Here is a 23,570-nt window from a genome sequence, read left to right on the forward strand (position 1 = left end):
TCTCCAGGCTGCTGGGCAGTTCTTGAGATTTTGTCAATACACAGGAATTGCACCAGAAGGGATAAGGAGTTAATTATTCCACTGTATTAAGGCAAAAATTGTGATAAGGTCAAATCTGAATACAAGCCTCATTTTAGGAAGGATGTGGATCTATTGGAATGAATGCAGACAAGGGGAACAAGAGGGCACTTTTACCAAGAAACACTTCAATTTTTCAAATTGCAGCATCTCGAAACTAAGCACCTGTGAGGAGATCCGACTGTTCATAAATTTGCTTTCAGCCAGAGGGTATTTTGAATAAATTTAAGGAGGAATTAGACAAAGTATTAAATGTGATGGACAGATGATATGGGAAATGTTTTTTTTTTTCGTTTATTATTATTTTTTTTGCAGCTGCTGCTGTACAAGCTTACTTGCAAATGATACAAGGAAGCCTTGCATCATTTTCAAATATTATATAATTTTTATTCTATGAGAAATAAATGAGGTCTTGCAATATTGGAAAATTAAGCAAAAAAAGAATTACTGTTCCATAGCTGTTAATTTTTGAAAAGCTGCAGACCAGTCAGCTGTAAGCAGGAAGAAAAGAGGATATCTTTTGGTCAAAACAGAGAAAAAAAAAAAAGACTATTGTTTAACAGTACAGTATGATACATTTTCAAACGTTAACTGACATAAAAGTTTGTCTGTGGATTATCTGTTGACATCAGTCAAATTATAATTGATTCAAGAAAGATGATTAAAAACTTCGCATCTTTTTCAGAAATGTTAGGCAAAGTTTTGTTTATAACAATGGCACTGCTGCTCAGCCATGTCTGTCAAGAGCATTTCCAAAGCTTCACCAGAAAGGGATGATATGAATTTGGCTCCCCCCCCCTCCTGGCTAAATATTCTCTCAGCCTCAACATTGCTATAAAGAATTATTAAAATTCCAAGAATGACTTGGGACGATTTGTTATATTTCAAGCTTCCTTATGCACTTGTCATTTCTTCTAATGAAGGACCATAAATTCTTTTTGATTTCATAATAGCATCTTGTAAGTTCTTACATTGAAATTGATGGAACTGATACTGCAAACTATTTCTTTATCTTCAATGATATGGAGAAGTAGTGGTTATTTTATTTATTTATTTTTTTTGTAGTTCTAGTTCAGTTGTATTCAAAAAACTTATCCTCCAAACAGTACTATTAAATGATAAATTGAATAATATTTAACTTACTACTTCCAAAAACTCATTTGACAACTTGTAATTATGAATTCTGTATGGAGTCATCAGAATAAATTTAAGTTGCAACACTTTATTGGACTATCAGCACAAAAATCACCTCAGTGGCACAACACAGGTAAAACTTTTTTTTTTTTTTTTAACTACATGTAGAAGTCAAGAAGGGATAATTACCTGTTTTTACATTAACCACATTTTTTTTATAATTGTGATGGACAAGGAAGACGGCACTGTTTTGGCTCATAGTAGGTTATCAGCAATGCAAGTAAGAGGAGCAGCTAAAACCTACAATTTACTTAAAGAAAGATAAAAAAAAAGTTAATTAAAAACTAATCTGATGATATAAGTTTTTAATAAACTCTGAGTTCTTTCCTTTACTGTTTTATAAATTGAGAAAGGGTATTATACGTGGCTGTAACATATCTATTCTGTTGAAAATGAAAAACTTGCAGTATAAAGTCTGCTTTTTTTAATGTCTAGCAAAATTTTTTTAATGTCAGCAAACTATTCTCGGGTGTTTATCATGGATGTATTCATGAATGAAAAAAATAAATTCAAAGAATTTTTTAAAACTTCCAATTTTAACATAGTTTTACTATTTTATTGTGAAAAGAAAGGTGGAGAAGTTCTATGGTGCCAACTATAATACAACAGAGAGAGAGAGAAAGAAAAAGAGGAGCAAATTGTCAGAAAGATGTATTCATCATTGTAAACTGAGTTGGTATCTGTGCTGCTCTGTTATGCTGAAAAGCAGATGTCAATATAAAAGCCATAACTAGTTGTGATTAGAGAAATTTTCCAAAGCCAAGATGTTTTAAAATAGTTATCCAACTTTATGTGATTACAAGGTCAAAAGAAGTACCGAGCGTGGACTAGAACAGTGGGCTCCAAACTTTTTTGGTCGCGCACCCCGTAATAAAAAAATTAAATATATAAGTTTAATATTTTTTTTATTTATAAATCATTTACATGGAAGTCATTATATCTAAAATCACATATAAATTTAAAAGATCACAAATAAAAAAAATACAAAACAAAATTAAATTGAAGTTCAAGTACAAAATGCATGTACTTGAATGTGCAACGATTGATGGCATGATCAAATAAAGCCAAGCAATCAAACAAAGCTGCATATTGAAGTATTAAAAAAACATTTATTTATTGTGGATTATCTCGCACACTCCACTTTGGAGACCACTGATTAGAAGATCCGAAAAAAGAAGTCATCCACTTTTAACAAACTTTTCAAATTTCCATCCCCTCCACATTCTATCTTATCACATTTATTTGCTGGACCATGTTTTTCAGCTAAAGAACATGCTTTCCAATACCACCAGTTTTAAGTAGCAACTAAATCAATACATTATTTATAATCTCAAAACAGCATATAAAACCTGCCTGAAAAAGAACTTGATCTGTGACATAGAGGAAAAGGACAATTAGCCAAAGTATAATATTTTGGGTGATATCTGTAATGTTGTTGTTGCTTGGGACAGTATTACATCAAATATAATATTGTTTCACAAACAGTGGATTGGTGAGGACATCATTGAAAAACACAAACCAGCAAATAAATGTGATAAGATGGGGTGTGGAGAAGGAAATTTGAAAAGTTTTGTTGAAGGTGGATTACGATGCTTCTAAGCAATGCTGATAGCAAAGCTGCCAAGCAAAATGAAATTTTTTGTTACCAGTAATGAAAATGAAAGTTAAAATAATGTCTGTGTTATACTTAAGAATGCCTTATCAAAACTAAAATTTTAAATTTAGTTTTGATAATAATGAATCCAGAGCACACAGGCCTCTTTAATCATATTAAGAATGCATGTAAGTAAACTATGCAGTGTCATTGGATTCTTTCTTAAATTAGATTAATTTATTAAAGAATTACATGGTTTCATTTTTCCTTTAATATAAATATGGTGATTCTGCTTTTACTCCTTAGGTGATGATACTAATAAATTTTCATTTCAATTATGTTTCTTTTCTTGTGGTTTTTTTTAATAAAAGAAAATCTAAACAAAATAGTATTCTTATTATTGTAAACAAAAACCAAAGGTCAAGTTTTGACATGGGAACCATATAATAGAACACAAAACTATAGGTTCCTTAAACTTTGTATTAACAAGATTCTACTATATTACTAAAAGCATTCTTGGACAAGAGCCTCAAGCTACATGGCAGTATGACTAACGTACGGATTAGTGCAATTGCATCATTTTTATATGTAGCCACCTACGGAAGTAGACATTGGCATCGTTTTAATTACATCTCATATCATGAATACCTTCACAATGAGTTCCCATGTATTGCTTCACCAGTGGAGAAGACTGATGTTACTTATTCTCAGCAGATACCGCTTTGGTAGATGGCTACATATAAAAATGATGCAATTGCACTAACCCATATATTAGATTCAACTATATTTAAAAACTGCTGCTTCCCCACCTTTTCAGCATAATTTATTACACTATAATAATCCATATACCACTACATGACATCTTTTATTTCTATGCTTTCTTTTCTGTATTCAGCAATTTCAAATGAAATGGGAATACTTAAGTAATTATTAAATATTAAAGCAAGAATTTTGGAACACAAAAGTGCCAGAATAAATTTACTACAGACTCCAATATGTTCACACAGAGATGTTCAATTAATATATAATTGAAGCTATTGCCTTCATGCATTATTTGTAATATTTATTAACCATATATATGATTACATATAGCTAGCATAAAACAAAGTACCAAATCACTTTTTTTTCTTTTCTAGAATTTATTAATAAATATTTATATTCATGTAGTAAGCCCCTCTTTAAACCATAAAATAACTCAACATAAGATGTACATTATTCACTAACAAACTGCTAGCATAGCTGTGATACATATTTACAAACTACAACTACCTATTTATATATGAAGCGTGTGTGTGTAAGTGCACACAGTATACAAAGATAAATTTCTTACTCTTAATTCTATTAAATACATAGTGTTATTCAACAAAGTAGTATATAGAAAAGACTGTTTAGAATGTAGAATTTTCTGCCTTATTATACACGGCAATTTATACTGCACTCAGCTCATTCATACTGTAACTACATTTGTATGTTTCTATGTAATAATTGTTTCAAAATATTTTATTCTTGGATATCATAATTGAGATGGAGGTGTTTATTCTGTATCAGAAAACAGAAGCATGGACATAGACTAGAATTAATATCCCCTATATATAATCAGAAAGTCCCACTGAAAAGGAATAAAAAAAAGATATAAAAGAAGAAAACCTCCACTGTTTAACTAATTCATTTATATGCAACATACAAAGAGCCAAATTTATGCATTCTCACTGCAGCTTAGACAAGAACAAATTCCTTGACAAACTCATTACAGATTTCTTTTATCTGGTTTCTCAGACTATACGTCATCTGTAACTGGCCAATGTCTAGAAATAAATGCAAACAAGTGACTAATTTTTAATACACTGAAAACATCAAAATGCTCTAGAAACTAAGAATACCTTCTCCCCCTATAGATTACAATAAATTACAAATTCAGATCATTTGCACATACAGTAGTGGTAGAACTTTGTATGGAGTTTGCAAATGGATTACATTAACTGATCATGCCAAAAGAAAATGTATATTAGCATGACTGTAAAAAATATTAATTTTTCATCCATCTCATTATTAGAACAAAGCAATTTTCACAGTTATATTCACAGCTTAAGCCGAGAATCACTTTTAAGTGGAATTTATCATTAATCAAAATATTACATATGTAACTTGATCTGTACAGTGCTAGATTAATCTGAGAAATAACAAGGGCTGTAATTTTATATTTTAATATACAGTAATATTGCATGGACCTTGCAAGTCTCCTGCATATTTGACTGACCACAAATCATAGTATTCTGACGGTCATAAAGATCAGCTTTATACAATTATTTGATCATATCAGTTGGTTTGGTAAGTTGTCAACAGGGCAGCATCTACAGGTTCCATGCAAGATGGGCATGTAAAAGATCTCATTAGCCAGTCATCTATGCAATCTGTATGATAGATGTGCATACAAGGCAGGAAACGAATTGGATCACCTATCATAAATTCTCCCATACATATTACACATCTGGAAGAAAAAAGAATAAAATGAAGACTGCAATATTTATATAACTGGTCTCTGCAATTTTATTGTGAATGATATTAATTAAAAGAGACTGATACCTCATAAAACAAACTCAGTTTTCCCCCTTAAAAAATTGAGTTTATTTTGATTCATTAAGAAGGAAGGCAGCAATGCTCTAGAACAGGGGTGGGCAACTTTTTTCTTCAGCGGGCCGAATGAAATTTTCGCATCATGATTCGGGCCGGAATAGATTGAACGATTTAATAAAAAAAATCAGAACCAAAAAAATGTTATATTATTTGAATTACCAAATTATTAATGTATTTTTAAAAAAAGTAAATACAATATTTAAATTTGTCAGAGCTCTATCTGTTTTGACAAAATTTTCAAAGTATTTTGTTGCTTACGCAAACCACATTTTAAATTTTCTGCTTCAATTTTCATTTATTCCGGTGAAAATAGCTTATATTTTACGAAATGTTTTTTTTTGAAAAATGCCTTTTTAGATTATATTCTTTAAAAACGGAAATAGTTTCATTACAAACCAAACAAACAGCTTTATCGTCTATATTTGCAATTAAATATCTGAATGTCCAATTATCATTGAAAATGCGGCATTCGGCATCAGTTTTTCTTTTTTTTTTAATTGGCTCATTTTATGGGCTATAAATTATATTAAATTAAAAATTGTAATAATTATAAAAGGCATAAAACAAAATATCTCGCACCAATATTATTTTTTTCAATAAGAAGTCAAACCCAAAGGAACTTCGTTCGATCGATGCTACAATAATAATTAGGAAATAACTCTTTGATGCTGCGTAGAATCACTTGGTTACTGTTGTACTGGCCGCAATTCCCGATTGAACTGAATTAAGCCGAACGTTTACGGCGAGTGAAGTCAGATATGGATTTTCTATATTTATGCATTTACCGAGGGGACCGGATTCAACATCGTCGTGGGCCGGCTGTCGCCCACCCCTGCTCTAGAACAATGATTCCCAAACTGTGCAAACAGTTCCCAGGGGATCTGTGGATAATTTTTGTAATGGTTACTTTAAAGTTTACTTATTTTTTTTAAACAAAAATCTAAATATCTTTACAGACCGGATGTCACACCTAACATGAGAATTCAGTTGTCCACAATTACTCCCAACTTTAAAGGACTTTGTGAGACAAAAAAACACCACCATCTTCACACTAGTAGCCTATGAGGTATGATTGATTTCATACTCAAATAGTGATAGTAGTTTATTATTCAGTCATTTTTTGTGTCAGTTTGAAAAAGGTATATTGTAAACATATAATGAATCAGTTCTGAGATATGAATTTTAAATTTTGGACACCTATTGTCTGGACAATCCATATTTAAGTGAGCTAGGATGTGAGGATTCATGGTTATTTTTCAAAGCCAAAAGCGGTCTGAAAGCAAAAAAGTTTGGGAAACACTAATATATGCTAGCTATATATATGTATAGCTATATTCAAAATGTTGAAATTATTAACTTCATTATAATGCTAATTCTAACTCTTTTTTGATATTATATAAGAAATATCAATATATCTATCCAGATTCCAGTCTTACTTCTTGCAGTCACTTCCACTCATCAATGACAAAGGTTAATGCACTTTGCCACGCATTTCAGAAGATGTTACTCCAGGGGCTCACATATGGTGAGTATGGGCTTGGCAAACCCAGGGTCCTGAGCTGGATATCATCATTTTTCTCTTTCTTGCTTTCTTGGTGATTCCCTTCTACTCTCTCTCTCTCTCTCTCTCTCTCTCTCTCTCAGGGTAATGCAGGATTATTTTTTTCTTTTTGGTTGGTGCAGCATAAGCCTCACACTTCCTTGCACTGTATGGCTAATGATAATAAAATAATAATATTCTAATACTTCTCCAAAACTTCTTTATTTGACAATTTAAATACACTTAAATGTGAAGTTTAAGTTATCAGATCAAAGACCACATAGCCCCAATCCTGTAACTTTGTGTACAGTATTATTTGTGAAAAGTGCAATTATTACCCGTAATTGATAATTTCTTTAACTTCTAATTGTGGTGAGTACCATACTGTCTTAGACAGGCTCACATTGCATTAGTCTCCAAAGGTGGAAACAAATCCAATCTTACTAACTATAATAAAAAATCACAGCCCAAGTTTTTTGGAAATATTACTTCACGATCATAAAAGTTCGGTTTTACTTATTTACTGTAATCACTATGTTTTGAGACCTAAAAGACCTTCATTGAATAACCTACTCATCATCTCTCGCTTTGTATATCACACCTGAAAACATGCTAACATTCTGTATTTAGATCTCTCTTGCCTTCAATTCCTGGTACTTGTGATCTGGTTATCGCTAGCGATTCTTCATGCATTAAAGTGCTGCAGGTAAAACACCTACTGGATGGCAGCGATCACAGTGTACTGATGTGGAATTTACTTACAGACATAACTACTGTTAAGGATAAAGGGATAGACTTTTGCTTTTGTAAAAGTGACTACAGTGGTCTCGGACAGTTTTTAAATTCTATGCAGTGGGATCAACTGGTGATGTTACCAACGGCAAATTCTAAATGGGAAGCATTCAAGGAAATAATCATTGTGGCTACTAGGCTTTTCATACCAACTAAGAAATACTGTTCAAGGCTTAGTCCTAAATAGATGTTGGATGAACTGGTGAGTGTGGCAGAGAAGAAAAATGGCGGGATGCATATAAATTATCTGGTGATACAGAAACCTATGGTAGGTATAAATTAGTCTTCAATCAAGTTGCAAAGAAGGTTAGATAAGCTAAGGCAGATTATAATTACTCTACTGTTCTTTGCCAGAAGTCTCTGGCAAAGAACAGCAGCAAAGGCTTCTTTGCTTATATTAACAGTAGAAGGAAAGGCATGTCAATGGTTTAATTATTGATGACCCTGCTCAGGTTGCTGACAAACTGAACAGGTATTTTGCATCTATAAGCTTGCTTTCTTGCATCATTTGCCACTACTAATAATAACTCAGTCCGCTGCCAAATTCTGTTGTGTAAACTGCAGTCCTACAGAATTTTTTCTCTTCTCATTTTTTCTGCAGATCTTTTTTGAATCTCAGGATGCTCATCAATGGACATGCATCTTTCCTTTCTGCATTTCACCGGCTTTCCACAGAGGTCTCCACCTAATCTGTTATTTTTCACCAGTTATCTTTATGCTTGTCTCTCTGATCACAAAAGCCAAATATTTGTTGATGACATAAAAAAAAAAGGTTCAAATCATATAAAATTTAATGATGATATATTGCATATCATCTTTTAAGGGCATAAAAGGTGATATTGTATTAATGAGCTTAAGAATTGGCAATCTGAAGATATACATAACAGGCATAGGGATTTGAGAAAAAGTCAAGTTAGGATTACGTGTAAAAGTGTCTAGTATTTTGCCCAGATATAAGAGGAGTACACGATAAGAGCCTCGATAAATTCAGGCCTGAAAGATTGTACAAGGCTCATGCAGCAGAGCCCTTGTGGGTAGCAAATTTGGTAGAATCGTCAACCTCTCCAAGCTGTGTGGAAAAGACCTGAGTTCAAGTCCCATTGATGATGTGAAGAATTTTCATGGGCCTTTTTCACAATGTGGCTGAGTTAGTCAGTCTGAAGCATGGTTTTTCTCCAGGAAACTGTTTTTTTTTGTCCAGCAAACAGAAAATCAACCACAATTTACAGTCAGTATACACAGAGCAATATGGCCTTAATCACTGATGCTCCTACAACCCTGCTACAACAACGTTATGCAGTAGAAATTTCTCAGCAGGGACTGTGTTTGTTAACAGGGGAGGAAGTTTTTTATATGGAGAGGATACACTTAAACAGAAGGGTGCGAGAATGTTTGCTGATGCTATCGAGGCAGTGTTAGGAGGGTCAGAAAACTGCTAGTTGGGGGGATACACTTTTTCCCCCAAAAGTGCTCTTAAACTGAATCAACATTACACTGGACACTGGCTGTCCATGTCAACTTAGTGCACTTTTGATTCTATGTGCTTAACTAAGAGCATATTCCCCCCTCCCCCAGCTCCTGTCCTGTATGTCCTTTCTGTATGCATTGTGTTCAAATTAAATTATCAAATTTATTTACGATTCACCTGGTATTAGTCTAAGACTAATACCAGTGCATCTACTACAAGTGTGTGTGTGTGTGTGCCGCGCACCTGTTTTTGCTCTTAGTAACCCTAATACAGCACATTTATTTGGTTGTCCCACCAAGGCATCCAATCGGTTTTGTAATTCCCCCCCCCCCAACAAAAGCAGTGCAAGAATCAATTTCATCTTTTTGCCCTCAAGGAAAGATGAAATTGCATTAAACTATCAGCCTGCACCTCAAACAAACCAGTTTTCCATCCCATTAGCATTAAATATTCTTGCTGTCTTTCTATTTACATGCATCTCATCCCTGCTGTCAAAACAGTCTTTCCTGTTAACAAGCACAGACCATGCCGAAAATAATTCTTTCCCTTGAGCCCTGCCCAATCTTTCAAGGTCTATCATGTCTGGAAAAAATTCTAGACATTTAAATTTAATCCTAACTTGCAGCTTTTTCTCAAACTTGTTCTGTACCTATATAGCTTAGCTTAGAAAGAAATAGGAATGAACAAAAGTTTAAAAAAAGTCAGAAGTTGTCATAAATATGAGAGCCATCCTTCCATCCAAACCAAAGCATCTTGGTTTGGATGGAAGAAATATTCCTTAAAAAATTCTTTCAGATCTCCTAGGAGTATTTATTAAATGGTGGTGATGATTGGGTAAGTAAACTTTGCTGACAGGATGTAAGGGCATGTGTACTCAAAATTATTAGCAGTTAGAATTAGTGCACTGGAAAATTTATACCCATTTTAAGAGTATTTTGTTTGACTTATATTCCAAGTTTTCTATTTATGGCTCTGGAATTAAACTGCAAAAAAAAAATCGTTTGGTATATGATTTGTCATTAGATGGAATCTGAAGTAGCACTGAAATGCCAACTGTGAATTTTTAAGCATGTGTAAAAAAGAATAAAGTCCAATTTAGCCACTCTTGCATATATTATATGTTAGCATCATATGATTCTTCAATATGCCTTAGAGCCCTCAAAGAGGAGAAAATAAACTGATAGAGGCACCTCTGTCTTGCTTAAAAAATGTGGGTGGAAATATGAATGTTAGCTGCTTTCAATACATTTGTTTATGAATAAAACACAAGTAGATAAGAAAATACAAATTATATGCTTCCCTCCTCACACAGGTAACTATCCAGTTGACCTTTGAATTTATTTAAATGTCAGCCTCAAATACCTGTGAGGGCAACTTGTTCCAGCAATCAATGACTCTCTAACTAAAAGAAAACTTCCTTCAATCTGATCTAAACCTCAACCCCTGTAATTTAAATTTATGATTCCTAGTTCTGGAATTCTTAATAAAAGAATTTCATCTTCATTCATTTTAATAATCCCTTTCAGAGCATTATAAACCTCAGTCAGGTCACTTCTGAGGTGCTTGGTTGCCAAGCTCTGTAGCCCACATAATCATTCTTTCCTCTTAAGGTCCTTCTGCTGATCTCACAATTTGAATTGCCTGCCTTTAGATACTTTAAAGATGCTCAATGTCTTTTTTTCAAATGACATCTCCAAACTTGAACACAGTATTCTAAATGTGATCTTACAATTGCTTTATACAGTGGGATCATGACCTCCCTATCTACAGGATAATGTTTGATAAATCATTGATAGGACACCATGGGCTTTTCGGGCTGCCTGTTTACACTGTTCAGAAAACTACATATATTCCCATATTGTAACTCCCAAATTCCTTTTCTCCTCCACTGTTTTTAATTAAACCCCACCAAGTGTGTAACTTATGGGTTGCTATTCCCCAAGTATATGACCTTACATTTAGCAGCATTAAAACATAGATGACACTTCTCTGACCATCTTTGAAGTCTGTTCCAGTCATCCGGAAGGAGCCCTGCTTAGCGCTGATCATTAACGAATGCAATCTTTACGTCATCTGCAAATTTTGACATCATGCCTTCTATCACTTCGTTGATATCATTTATGAAAATGAGGAACAAGTGGTCCAAGAACCGATCCTTGAGGGAACCCACTAATAATGTTACACTAATCTGAAGAATATCCATTAATCACAACCCTCTGCCTTCTTCCCTGAAGCCACCCAGCAATCTATCTTAGAATCTTACCAGTAATTCCAAACTCTCATGAGGGACAGAGTCAAATGCTTTGCTAAAATCCAAATAAACTGTTGAAATTGTTCCAGCTCATGAGTAACTGTGTCAAAATAGCCTACTAAGTTATTTAAGCATGATTTTCCCTTAACCAAGCCATGTTGTGTCCTTCACAATGCCATATCTATCTAAACGTCCCTGGATTGCACTCTTAATCATTGCCTCTACGATTTTTTCTACTACTGAAGTCAGTCTAACTGGCCTATAGTTACTAACTTCACTCTTAGAACTGCTTTTATGTATTGGCAATATATTCGCACCTCCAATCCAAAGGAATCTCCCTTAAATCCGAAGATGCCCTCATAATTAATCTGAATGGTTCAATACACTCCCTCGTCCCCCCCATCTCAAAACTACAGGGTATATGCCATCAACTCCAAGAGCCTTACTTGCCTTTATGCTCGAAAGTTTTTCTAATAAACAATCATCTGTAATTATGACATCAGTAATTTCATTTGGCTCAGCTTCAATAAATATTGATGCAAAGAACCCATTCAATTCATCTGCAACATCAGCTGGGTTACCTAAGATTTTGCCACACTCACAGTGCACAAGGATCCGATCTGATTAGCTTTCTTCTTCACACACTTAAAAAAATTTCTTATCCCCATTCTTTGCTCTCTTAACCAATGCTTTCTCATATGCAACCTTGGCCTCCTTGACCTTATCTGTGGTACTATTACAGATCAAAGTAAGGTCCAAATGTAGATATTAGTAGTCCACTTTCACTGTGTGTTTATTACTCAATTTGAATATTGATGTTTCTTTTAATCCCAAATTTTTAATAAGGAAATATTAAATCTTATCAAAGGTAGAGACATGTCTAGTGCCAGACTGCACCGAGTGCTAGACTGACTGGATGATGTATCCTTTTTTTTGCTTGCATAACTGTCAGTTATACAAGCAGCCATTATTAAAGATGAAAATGTAGAATATCAAAACACATTTATGTATAAATAGGTACAAATATGTACACAAATTATACATACAATATTGTATCTGGAAAAAATTATTAAACTTTTAGGAGCCATGCATAAAATGGTTACAAATTTCTCTTTATTTACAGTACAATGAATCGTGCTTATTCCATTTATTTTTGTCGTGTACATTATATTTATTTCTTGTATTCATTATTTATATTATTATTTATTAGTAGCAGTGACAAATGATGAAAGAAAGCTTATACAGCATCAGCCAAAAAATAAATAAATAAATAAATAATACTCAACTCACTGCCATCCCCTCTAATAATATATCTACTTCTTCCTTAAATTTATTCAAACTATCCACTTCCACAACACCAGATGGTATTTGGTTCTAACAATCAATTACCCCTCACTTGGTGAATGCAAATTTTTGCACATCTATTCTGAAATTTTTCAATTTAAGTTTATGTCTCCTTGTGTGCCCTATCTGAGAAAGAGTTAAATACCATCATTATTAAGTTTACTCAATCCATTTAAAGCTTTAAACACTTCAAGTCTCTTCACAACTGTCTAGTTCAATTGCAGAAAAAAAAAAAAATCTTTCGTGGTAAGAATACCACTTTGCATTCTTGACTAATCTAGTTGCTCTTCTCTACACCTATTCCAAGAGATATGCAACTATCTTAAAATGAGGTTTCCAGACCTGTATGCAGTACTCAAGATGTGGCTTAACTGTTGTCTTATACAATGGGGTAATCACTTACATGTCTCTGCTGGTAAAGTTCATGTATCACTGAACAGAACACAATGACCTGTTCTAGCAGCATGTCTGCATTCCCCAACTTCATTTTGGACTGTACAATTACCACTAGGTCTCTTTTGCTCTCTGACACCTTGAGTTCAGAGAACAATCTGAGAATACCATATCACCTAACTGGATATGTTATTCTGGGATTAATGCTGCCCATATTCAATGCCTTGAGGCCACCATAGCCGACTGGTCAGGCATGAAGGTACATAAGGTAGATTCTTTACTTATGTAAACTCTAGAAGGAAAGGGATGAATCAATCAGATTGGTCTACTTAACATAGATGGTTCAACTATTGATGATCCTGCTCAAGTAGCTGATAAACTAAATGAGTATTTTGCATCTACATTCACACATCAGGATTTAAGGCCTTGAATGGTTTGAGCAGGCTCAATGCTGATGGGATACTTCTGCTTGCTCAGATTAAGAACCTGAGGGGGCATAGGTTCAAATCGAGGAAAGACAGTTGTAGAATAGATGTGTGGAAGTTTGCCTTTAGCCAGCAGGTAGTTGATTGCTGGAACAGACTTCCATCTGTTGTGGAAGTTGATAGCTTAAATAAATTTAAGGCTGAACTAGACAAATATTTGGAGTAACTGGATGGGCAAAATGGGAAGGTTTTTTTTTGGCTGATGCTGTATAAGCTTTCTTTCTTGCATCATATGCCTCAACTAATGCTAATAAGTACACATGCTTTCAGTGACCGGGGTTCAATCCTGTGACTGCTGAATATGGTGCTGTTTTTTGTATTCACTCTATCTTGTGAACCTTCTCTGACTGTGTGGTTGTTCCGGAATATAAACAGATTTTTTTTTTTTTTTTTTTAAAACCTCAATTCACACTTCCCAGTCCATCTGCTAATTTATCTTGGTCTTAATGCAATAGAATGTCTTGATTCCTATCATTAACCTCCTTGCCAACCTTTGTATCATCTGAAAACTTAAAAAAAAAAAAAAAAGCTTGATATGCCTTCATCAATATTGTTAATAAATAATGTAATAGTAAGGAGCTCAGTACTTAAATCGGAGGGACTACACTAAATATATTAGTCCAAGGAGAGCCGTGTCCATTTATAACCATCCTCTGTCTTCTGTCGCTCATCTATCCCTTTATCCACAGCAGTAGCATATCCCTAATGCTGTACTTCTCCAATTTGTAAAGCATTCTTTCGTGTGGAGCAGTGTCAAAAGCTTTACTGAAACCTAGACATCTGATGTGAAAATTATTATTTGCATTAAGTTCCTTTGTTACTGTGCCATAGTAGCAAACAGATTGGCAATATAGGATTCTCCCTCTCTAACAAACGCATGCTGTAATTTCTTTAATTAAATTATTGCCTATAATAGTGATTCTGTTAAGACAATCCTGCAATACAGTACTTCTATAATCAATGACTCCATTATTTTCCCCAGAACAGAAGCTAGGCATACAGATCTATAACTGATCATGTCATCCTTTGGCCTCCTTTGTAAACAGGAGACATATTCACACCTCCAATCTATGGAAACCTACACTGAAGGATCTCATAATAAAGGCCAAGAGTTTCCATACCTCTTTTTCTGCTCCTTTTAATATAACTGAATAGTTCCCAGGTGCCTTATTTACTTTTAGCTTCAGCAATTTCTCTTCCATTTCCTTCTCAGCTATCACAAAATCATTTAGCTCCCAATTATAACTTTGTGCACTTCTGGTGGTCCCATCTTTAAAAACTTCTTCACACATGAATGTGCATGCGACACATTTATTTAGTTTGTCAGGAATCTGAACAGGATCAATAGTTAAGCCATTCATATCTGGTGAGCCAATGTTGATCATCCCTTTCTTTCTAAGTGTTAACATAGGCAAAGAATTCTTTGCTACTTTTCTTTGCATTCTTAGCCAGGGACTTCTCATAATTTGCCTTTGCTTGCCCAATTCCCTTATTGACCAGATTGCAGATTAGTTTGTAATTACTGTTGGATTCCATGTCCCTCTGCTAATTTATAACCATCCCATTAATTTTTCTTCTCTCCAACTGGTCTCAGTTCATCTGACATCCGTTTAGATCTAAACCTTGAACAATATCTTTTAGTTGGTATAAAAAGCTGAGCAGTTTCTATGATTATCTTCATTTATGCCACCCATTTAGAATTTGCAGTTGGTAAAATATGATTTTTTTTCCTACTGAAAGGAATTTAAAAATTGTCTAAAACCTGTTAAAAGCAAAGCCCCTTCCCCTTACCACTGACAGTGGTTATATATTTAAGTAGATCTCTTAAATATAATTTAAGGGATCTACTTAAGAGATATTTAAGTAGATCCCTTAAATATATAATATCACTGTTGCATAGTGGTAAAAAAGTAAAGTGCAGCCATTATCAACCCACTGCAGGATGGAAGCCTCCTCAACAACTCATGTTGAGGGAAATGGACCATAATCTGCCACTCTGGTCCAGTGCGGGTTGGCAGATCGACCATATTCAGCAGTCAGGGGCTTGAACCCCGGTCTACTCAAAGGGCGTGTGCTACTGCACTCCCGCTCCTGCCCACTCGGCTACGGAGGCCGTTGCATTATGGTATACCCTCTCAACTGGTTCTATCAGGAACTAATGGCTATTGGAATGGTACAGCTAAAATGGAATTAGTAAGAGTAATATTATTTGGCATATAGTGCAAGGAAACCATAGGTTTTTGCTGCACTCGCAGGGGAAAAAAAAAAAAAAAAAACAAGGCTTCCCTCCTCACACAAGTACCTATTCAGTTGACCTTTGATGAATTTATTCAAACTGTCAGCCTCATTTATTCAATCTTTCCTGCAAGGGCAACTTGTTCCAGCAATCAACATTTCACTGACTAAAATAAAATTTCCTACAATCTAATCTAAACCTCAAACCCTGTAATATGAATTTATGACCCCTAGTTCTGGAATTCTTTCATTCATTTTACTGATCCCTCTCAGAGCCATATAAACCCTATCAGGTCACCTCTGAGATGCTTGGTTGCCAAGCTCTGTAGCTCACATAATCAGTCTTTCCTCTTAAAGTCATCCTCCTGCCAATCTCACCATTTAAGTTGCCTGTCTTTGGACCCTTTCAAGAAGCTCAAATGTCTTTTTTCAGATGAGGTCTCCATACTTGAACAAAGTATTCCAAATGTGGTCTTACAATTGCCTTATACAGTGGGATTACAACTTCACCATCTCTACAGGATAATGTTTGATAAATCATCTCGATAGGACACATTGGCTTTCCTGGCTGCCTGTTTACAGTAGTGTTCAGAAAACTTAATATCTGCCTGTATTGTAACTCCCAGATTCTTTTCCTCCCACTCTTTTTAATCCAACTCCACCATTCGTGGGTTACTATTTCCCAAGACCTTGCATTAGCTGCATTAAGACACAACTTTTCTGACCATATTTGAAGTCTGTTCAAGTCATCCTTAAGGAGCACTCCTTTTCCATCGATGATTAACGACTCTGCCAATCTTTATGTCATCTGCAAATTTTGACATCTTTGAAATTTTGCCTTCTATCCCTTCATCGATGTCATTTATGAAAATGAGGAACAAGAGTAGCCCAACAACCAATCCTTGAGTGACCCACTCCTGATGTTACACCAATCTGAAGAATATCCATTAATCACAACCCTCTGCCTTCCTCACTGCAGCCACCCAGCAATCCATCTTAGAATCTTTCCAGGAATTACAACCTGTTCAAGCTAATGCTAATACGGTAACCTCTCACAAGAATTTGACTTGTGACCAAGTCACAAGTCAAATTATTTGCTAAAATCCAAATAAACTATGTCAAAACTGTTCCCTAAATCCAGCTCATGAGTAACTATGTCAAAATAGCATACCACGCTAAATTAACCATGATCTTCCCTTAACAAAGCCATGTTGTTTCCCCTCAACAAAGCCAACTTGTAAAAAGATGCAACTTTCCACTTTTATAACCCAGCAACAGCTGTGTGAGCATATGCAGAACATTGAAAAAATAAAAACTTGAAAATTTAAATTGCCAAAATTCAATTAATTAACATAAATTATGAATTTTAAAATTCTGTTATTATAATTATAATAATTTTGACTTCATCTACATCTTCTATTTTGTTGGAATTATTTCCACCAAAATCAGGAATGCAGGCTATACTTCATTTCCATATGGGAATCATTATTGTCCACAATACTAAAAATGAAATAGTAAACCTTTGGTACAATGCCATATCATCGATTTCATCTGCAGATTTACTGTCAACATTTATTGGCAATCTGATTATATGTGCTTGATTGAAAAATTCGATCAAGTGCAGAAAAGTGAAAGGAAATCTGGCTCATATTCTCTAAGTTTTTAAAAATATTTTTAAAACAAAGCATATATGGAAAATCCTACTATAAGACTTATATTTTAAAGTTTTTATTCCTTTAAAATATATATTTTTCCCATATATACCCAAAAGATATTACAGAGATCTCTATGTGTATTTATATGCTTATGAAAATGTCTACCAGCTCTTGTGGTGATTTTTAATCCTAATTTAATGTTAATTTATAAGAAAAAATAAATTAATTAAAATAATGAAAAATATATTTTTTTTTCTTATATCCACTATATTGTCAAGATAACAAATATGTTAGGAAGTATTTGTTATCTTTACAGTTTTAAATCATTTGCTGTATTTATTCCATGCATTTTCACGGTTTCACTTGGGAGAGTTGCGACTTTTAAGGATGCTCAGTTATAGGATTAAAAGGAATATATTTTATATTTATTATATTTACAAGATTCACACACATGGCCAGTTTATTTTATAATGTATAAATGGGCCTCAAATGGTCGTAATGATTTCTTTCAGCTTGGGAACTAAAAATTTTGTATTCAGATTTTCTTTCCTTTTACAACTTTTCCCTCTTCAAGCTTTTTACTTTTTTTCCCCCAATTATCTTTTTAAATCTTTGGATACGGCATACCATATAGCTCTCTAGGTGTTATGAATTCTCTATACTGGTTACCATTTTGGAGCACTGCACCTCCCTGTGTAGTACCACACAGTTGGCACATTTCTCTTGGGTTACTGCTACCTGTGTTGCCATTTAGATAGCAGATCTAAATACCATTGTGGCAGACACATCTTTCCAAAGCTTGTATGAATGTAACATGTAACGGCGCCTCCGTAGCCAGGTGGGCAGGAGCAGCAGTGCATAGCACACGCTTCTTGATTAGACCGGGGTTCGAACCCGTGACCACCACATATCCCTGGAGCAATATGGCCTTAGTTGCTAATTCTCCTAAAAAAAAAAACCAAATAACAAATAAGTAACATGTAACAAGTGTATTCCTTATCCATATTTTGTCTTATTTTAATTCACTCTACTTTTTTTGCTGCATTGTTTATGAGCAGGCTCTTTTAAAACAATAATTCCAACTTTGTAAGTGTTATATTAATAAAAGAGAGTTATATAACTAGCATATTTTAGTTTTGTGTTTTGAGCAAAACAGCTTGCCATTTCAAATGGTTAAGCACAACTGATTTAGCATTTCAAATGTTAAGCACACAACTAACTAAGCATTTTTGATTGTTAAGTGGAACATATCCTTCCTTAAAGGATTTGTAATGATATTGCAATATATATTAATTCACCTACAGTTATTTCTCTAACATGATTCCTTTAACATACATCAAGTATTCTAAAAACAGGCATTTAATTAACATTAAACTTATTTTCTGTGCTGTTATTTGGTTTTTAGGAGCATTAGCAACTATGGCCATATTGTTCCAGGATATGCGGTGGTCATTCCCTGACCTTTCCGCATCCTCCGTATTTGGTGGTGACGGGCTCGAACCCGGGCTAATCAAGAAGCGTGTGCTACGCACTGCTGCTCCTTCCTACCTGGCTACGGAGGCGCCTATTTTCTGTGCACTACTTTTAATAAACATCATCATCATATTTCATAAAGACAAATAATATTTTAAATTTGCATTTACTTAGAAACTTTAAATTATCGATTCAATAATATTTTTAAGTCCACTTTCTTCAGCTATTAATGGTGCCACATAACATGCATCAAGTCTGCATTGGTCACTGTTACACACACACACACACACACACACACACACACACACACACACACACACACACACACACACACACACACACACACACACACACACACACGAAACAGGCAAGCAAGTTAATAATTACTACAAAAATGAATAATAAGATAAGCAAACGTTCATTTCTTTCGCTGAACATGTTCTTCTTCCTTTTTTAAAATTTCATGAATACACAGTACCTTGCTCTGACGTCAAACAGTCAAAGGTAAATAATATATATATATATATATATGATCATAGACTTTCAAGCTTATCTATATAATGTAACGTACATGAAGATTTTCTGATCACTTAGCTACTAAGAAGCGATGATTACCAGGAAGGCTGGCTCTCAGTACCTGTCCATGCACGTGAGGAAGGGCCGCACCTATACACACTGTTCTCAGTGGATTAAATTCTGTACCTATAGAGAATAGTGCAAGTCTTAAGGGTGCCAACAATCTCATACCATTGGGCACTATCAATGGTACCAGCAAAAGATCCTGCCCCTTGACAAGAGTGAATTAACCAGCAAAGAAAATCCCACTGCGAGATTTTTTTTTTTTTTTTTTTGGTTTTAGGAGCATTAGCAACTAAGGCCATATTGTTCCGGGGATATGTGGTAGTCATTCCCTGACCTTTCCGCATCCTCCTATTTTGTGGTCATGGGCTCAAACCCCGGTCTAATCAAGAAACGTGCCTGCACTGTTTATATTACACTGAATATGCCTTGTATGCCACCTAGGGGATGGCCTAGAAGCTACTGGAATCAATAGTGATCTACACCTTGTGGTACTAAATGTTTTTGGTAATCACAAAGGAATTTAATGCTAAGCATTTCTAATTTTAAAAAAAATTAAAGTAATTTTACAATCGTAAAATAAGTTTAATATAGATCAATGAATCGATGTTCACTTATGCAAAATCAACATCATGAGCCTATACTACAGTAAAGCTAAAATGTGGTAAATATGAACTGTAGGTTCCCATCGTGTTGAAATCCAGGTCATAATTTTTGACAATAAAAGTGGAATTTAAACTGTATGTGTTTATCTGCACTTCTAATTTTTAAAATCAGTTGTATAATTTTTATGTTATTTTACCCAAATTGAGAGTCGAGTCATTTGGGGAACGTGCCACAAGTTAGATACCACTGGTATAGAGGGAACTGACAAATGGCTTTTCTATGATCTTTCTTCATCAATCAGCCATACAAGTTTTATGTAACTATTTCAACCTAACCACCAACTCTTGATTGCTGCTGGCCAGACTCATGACTCTCCTTGAAATGTTAAAACTGAAAGAGAGTAAACTTTGAACCCAATACACTCTACAAGATAAAAAAAAAGACTGATTACCTCACCTTTCCCTTCTACCTTTCACTGTGAGAAGAATAACATACCCTTCCAAAAAGGTCCATAACAAGTTGGAAATGTCTAAAAATTACTACTCCTATCTTCAGTGCCACAAATGCATCTATGCTGTTTCTGCCATTCCCTAACATGGACTATGATCTGCTGGACTATGATCTGCTGTCACAGCAGATCTCCTTTCAGTATAAATAAGACTGATTTAACTATACTGCTACAAAGACAGTGAACATCACCTTACATTCTGAAGTGGTAGTCCACCAAGCCATCTTATCTTTTTAAAAAAAAGCAACATCTGCATATCCTCTGGAAAGCTTTTGGGGAACCTGCTAATAGGTTCCCTATTAGCAGGTTCCCCAAAACCTTTTCACATGTGAGGGTCATGTTCAAGCAGAAATAAGCAATAGACATCAAGGACTATTTGGCCTTCATATTAAGAACTAGAAAGCCCATTAATAACACACAATGGGTTTTAATAAATTCCACAATGTGAATCTAGAGAAATGACAGTAATGATAATACACTACTGCAACAGGATCTGGAAAAGTTGAGCAGATGGGCTGAGAGGTGGCAACTGAAGTTTAATATTGACAAATGTAAAGTACTGCATATGGGTAGCAGTAACCCTAGAGTAATGTATCAACTGGGTGGTACTACATTCAGGATAGTGGAGAATGAAAAGGACCTGGGGTAATTGTGCAGTCAGATATGAAGTTTTCTGAGCAGTGCAGACAGGCTGCAAGAGTAGCTCATGATGTCTTCTCAATGATATACAGATATTTTGCTAGCAGTGATAAGGGGGTGATTGTCTCCTTGTATAAGGCAATGTTCAGGAGGCCACACCTTGAGTACTGTATACAGGTCTGGAGGCCTCATTTTAGGAAAGATGTAGAGCAGCTGGAATGAGTACAGAGAAGGGCAACGAGATTGATGAGTGGAACAATGGGTTGCTTTCCCAAGAAAAACCTAAATTCTGCAAATTGCAGCATCTGCAGAGTAGGCACCTGCGAGGTGATCTAATTGACGTATAAAGGCCTTGAATTGTTTGAGCAAGATCAATGCTGATGGGATTCTTCCTTTTTGCTCAGAATAATCGCCCGAGGGGTCATAAATTCAAATTAAGGAAAGACAATTGTACAATAGATGTGCAGAAATTTGCCTTTAGCCATTGAGTGTTTGATAGTTGGAACAAACTTTCATCTGTTGTAAAGGAGGTCACCAAGTTAAATAAGTTCAAGGCAGAACTAGACAAACATTTGGAGTGAATGGATGGGTGAAGTGGGAAGGTGTTTTTTTTTTTTTTTTTTTTGCTGATGCTGTTATAAGCTTGCTTTCTTGCATCATATGCCTCTACTAATGCTGATGCTGAAATATACTATCTGTAAGGTATTTTTCTCCATATACTGGTTGCACAGAATAGAAATGAAAATTCATACTCTGTACATTTATTAAAAATAAAAGAATTGTATAAATATGTTTAAATAATGTATAAATAAAGCTGTACTTCTAAAGGAAGTGGTATATATATAGAGAAGGAACTTGCCAATTTATTTATCAAAAAAAAAAAAAAAAAAAAAAAAAAACAGTAACACACGTAAAAGGATAAATCTGATCTTTAAGCTTTATTCCGTAAGAAAAATAATCAACAAAATTCAAGCAGCAACAAGTGATTTGCTGCTTCATTTTAGATTCAGCATACATTTTAAATGGCAGCAGAAAATATGCATATTACTTACTCTCTGTTTTTCTTACTACCATCATATATACCAGTTGGAAGATGCTGGATAAGTCCAATCCTCTGTGCTATCTTAATTTGTTCTTCTTCTGTTAACTGGGAAGCAGGACGACTAACATTTGGAGAAGGATAGTAAACTGGTACAGAAACAGATTCCTAAAGAACACAGAAAAATAATTTTAACATTTTGAAATATTTGTTATAGAAAAGTACTATTATAATATACTTATATGTAATTATACCACAACAATTACAGAGAAGTATATCTTTATACAAGAATAAAAAAAGGATCTATAGTTGGTTGTGGGTCGTTGGTTGTCGTTCATTAACTATCCTCTTCTCTTTCATTGTGTGTACATTTCTTCCACATAATTCATGGTGTCGACTGCTTATGTGAGTAGTGTTTCTTAGACCAACAGTTTGTCGATGAAAAAGGTGGCATTATAGCATGAATGCATTGCAGAACAGCTAGTGAATAACCTTGACCTGACTAAGAGTTCTCTCTACTATAGTGTTTCTGATGGCTGCAAATTTTCTAAATAAAATACCATACCAAAAAAAATAATAATAAATAAATAAACCCAACATATGACATAAATTATATAAAGAAATTGTCTGCTGATGTTTCTTTTTCAGGAACCGATGGCTTCATTGGGATCATAATAGTATTAGTGATGGTAAATAACAGCATAAGTCAGGGGAGAAAAAAAAAAAAAAAAAATTCCATTTCACCTATCTCCTCCAATAGTTTTGTCTAGTTCTTCCTTTAATTTATTCACACCATTAACTTCCACAACAATGGATGAAAGCTTGTTCCACCAATCAACCACTGACTAAAGGCAAACAAAAGGGGCTCACATCTGGTGAGTATGGGCTTGGCACACCCAGGGGTCCTCAGCTGGATATCATCATTCTTCTCTTTCTTGGTGATTTCCTTCTACTTTTCTCTCTCTCTCTCTCTCTCTCTCTCTCTCTCTCACACACACACACACACACACACACACACACACACACACACACACACACACACACACACACACACACACAGGGT

General features: G+C 34.6%; 1 protein-coding gene across 1 annotated transcript in view; it reads right to left on the reverse strand.

The window, feature by feature from the left end:
• Window positions 1-3,285: 3,285 nt before the first annotated feature.
• Window positions 3,286-23,570, reverse strand: part of LOC150078489 (RING finger protein 11-like) — a 97,854-nt gene continuing 77,569 nt past the window's right edge. Inside the window, exons 2-3 of the mRNA XM_090385528.1 lie at window positions 22,521-22,675; window positions 3,286-5,354 (exon numbers count right to left, since the gene is read on the reverse strand). Coding sequence (XP_090241654.1) covers window positions 5,183-5,354; window positions 22,521-22,675 — 327 coding nt within the window. The 3' untranslated portion in view covers window positions 3,286-5,182. The remainder of the gene's footprint in view (window positions 5,355-22,520; window positions 22,676-23,570) is intronic.

The sequence above is a fragment of the Mastigoproctus giganteus genome, chromosome 11 (assembly GCF_048544385.1).
Source record: "Mastigoproctus giganteus isolate SK-2022 chromosome 11, ASM4854438v1, whole genome shotgun sequence".
In the NCBI taxonomy this organism is placed as follows: Eukaryota; Metazoa; Arthropoda; class Arachnida; order Uropygi; family Thelyphonidae; genus Mastigoproctus; species Mastigoproctus giganteus.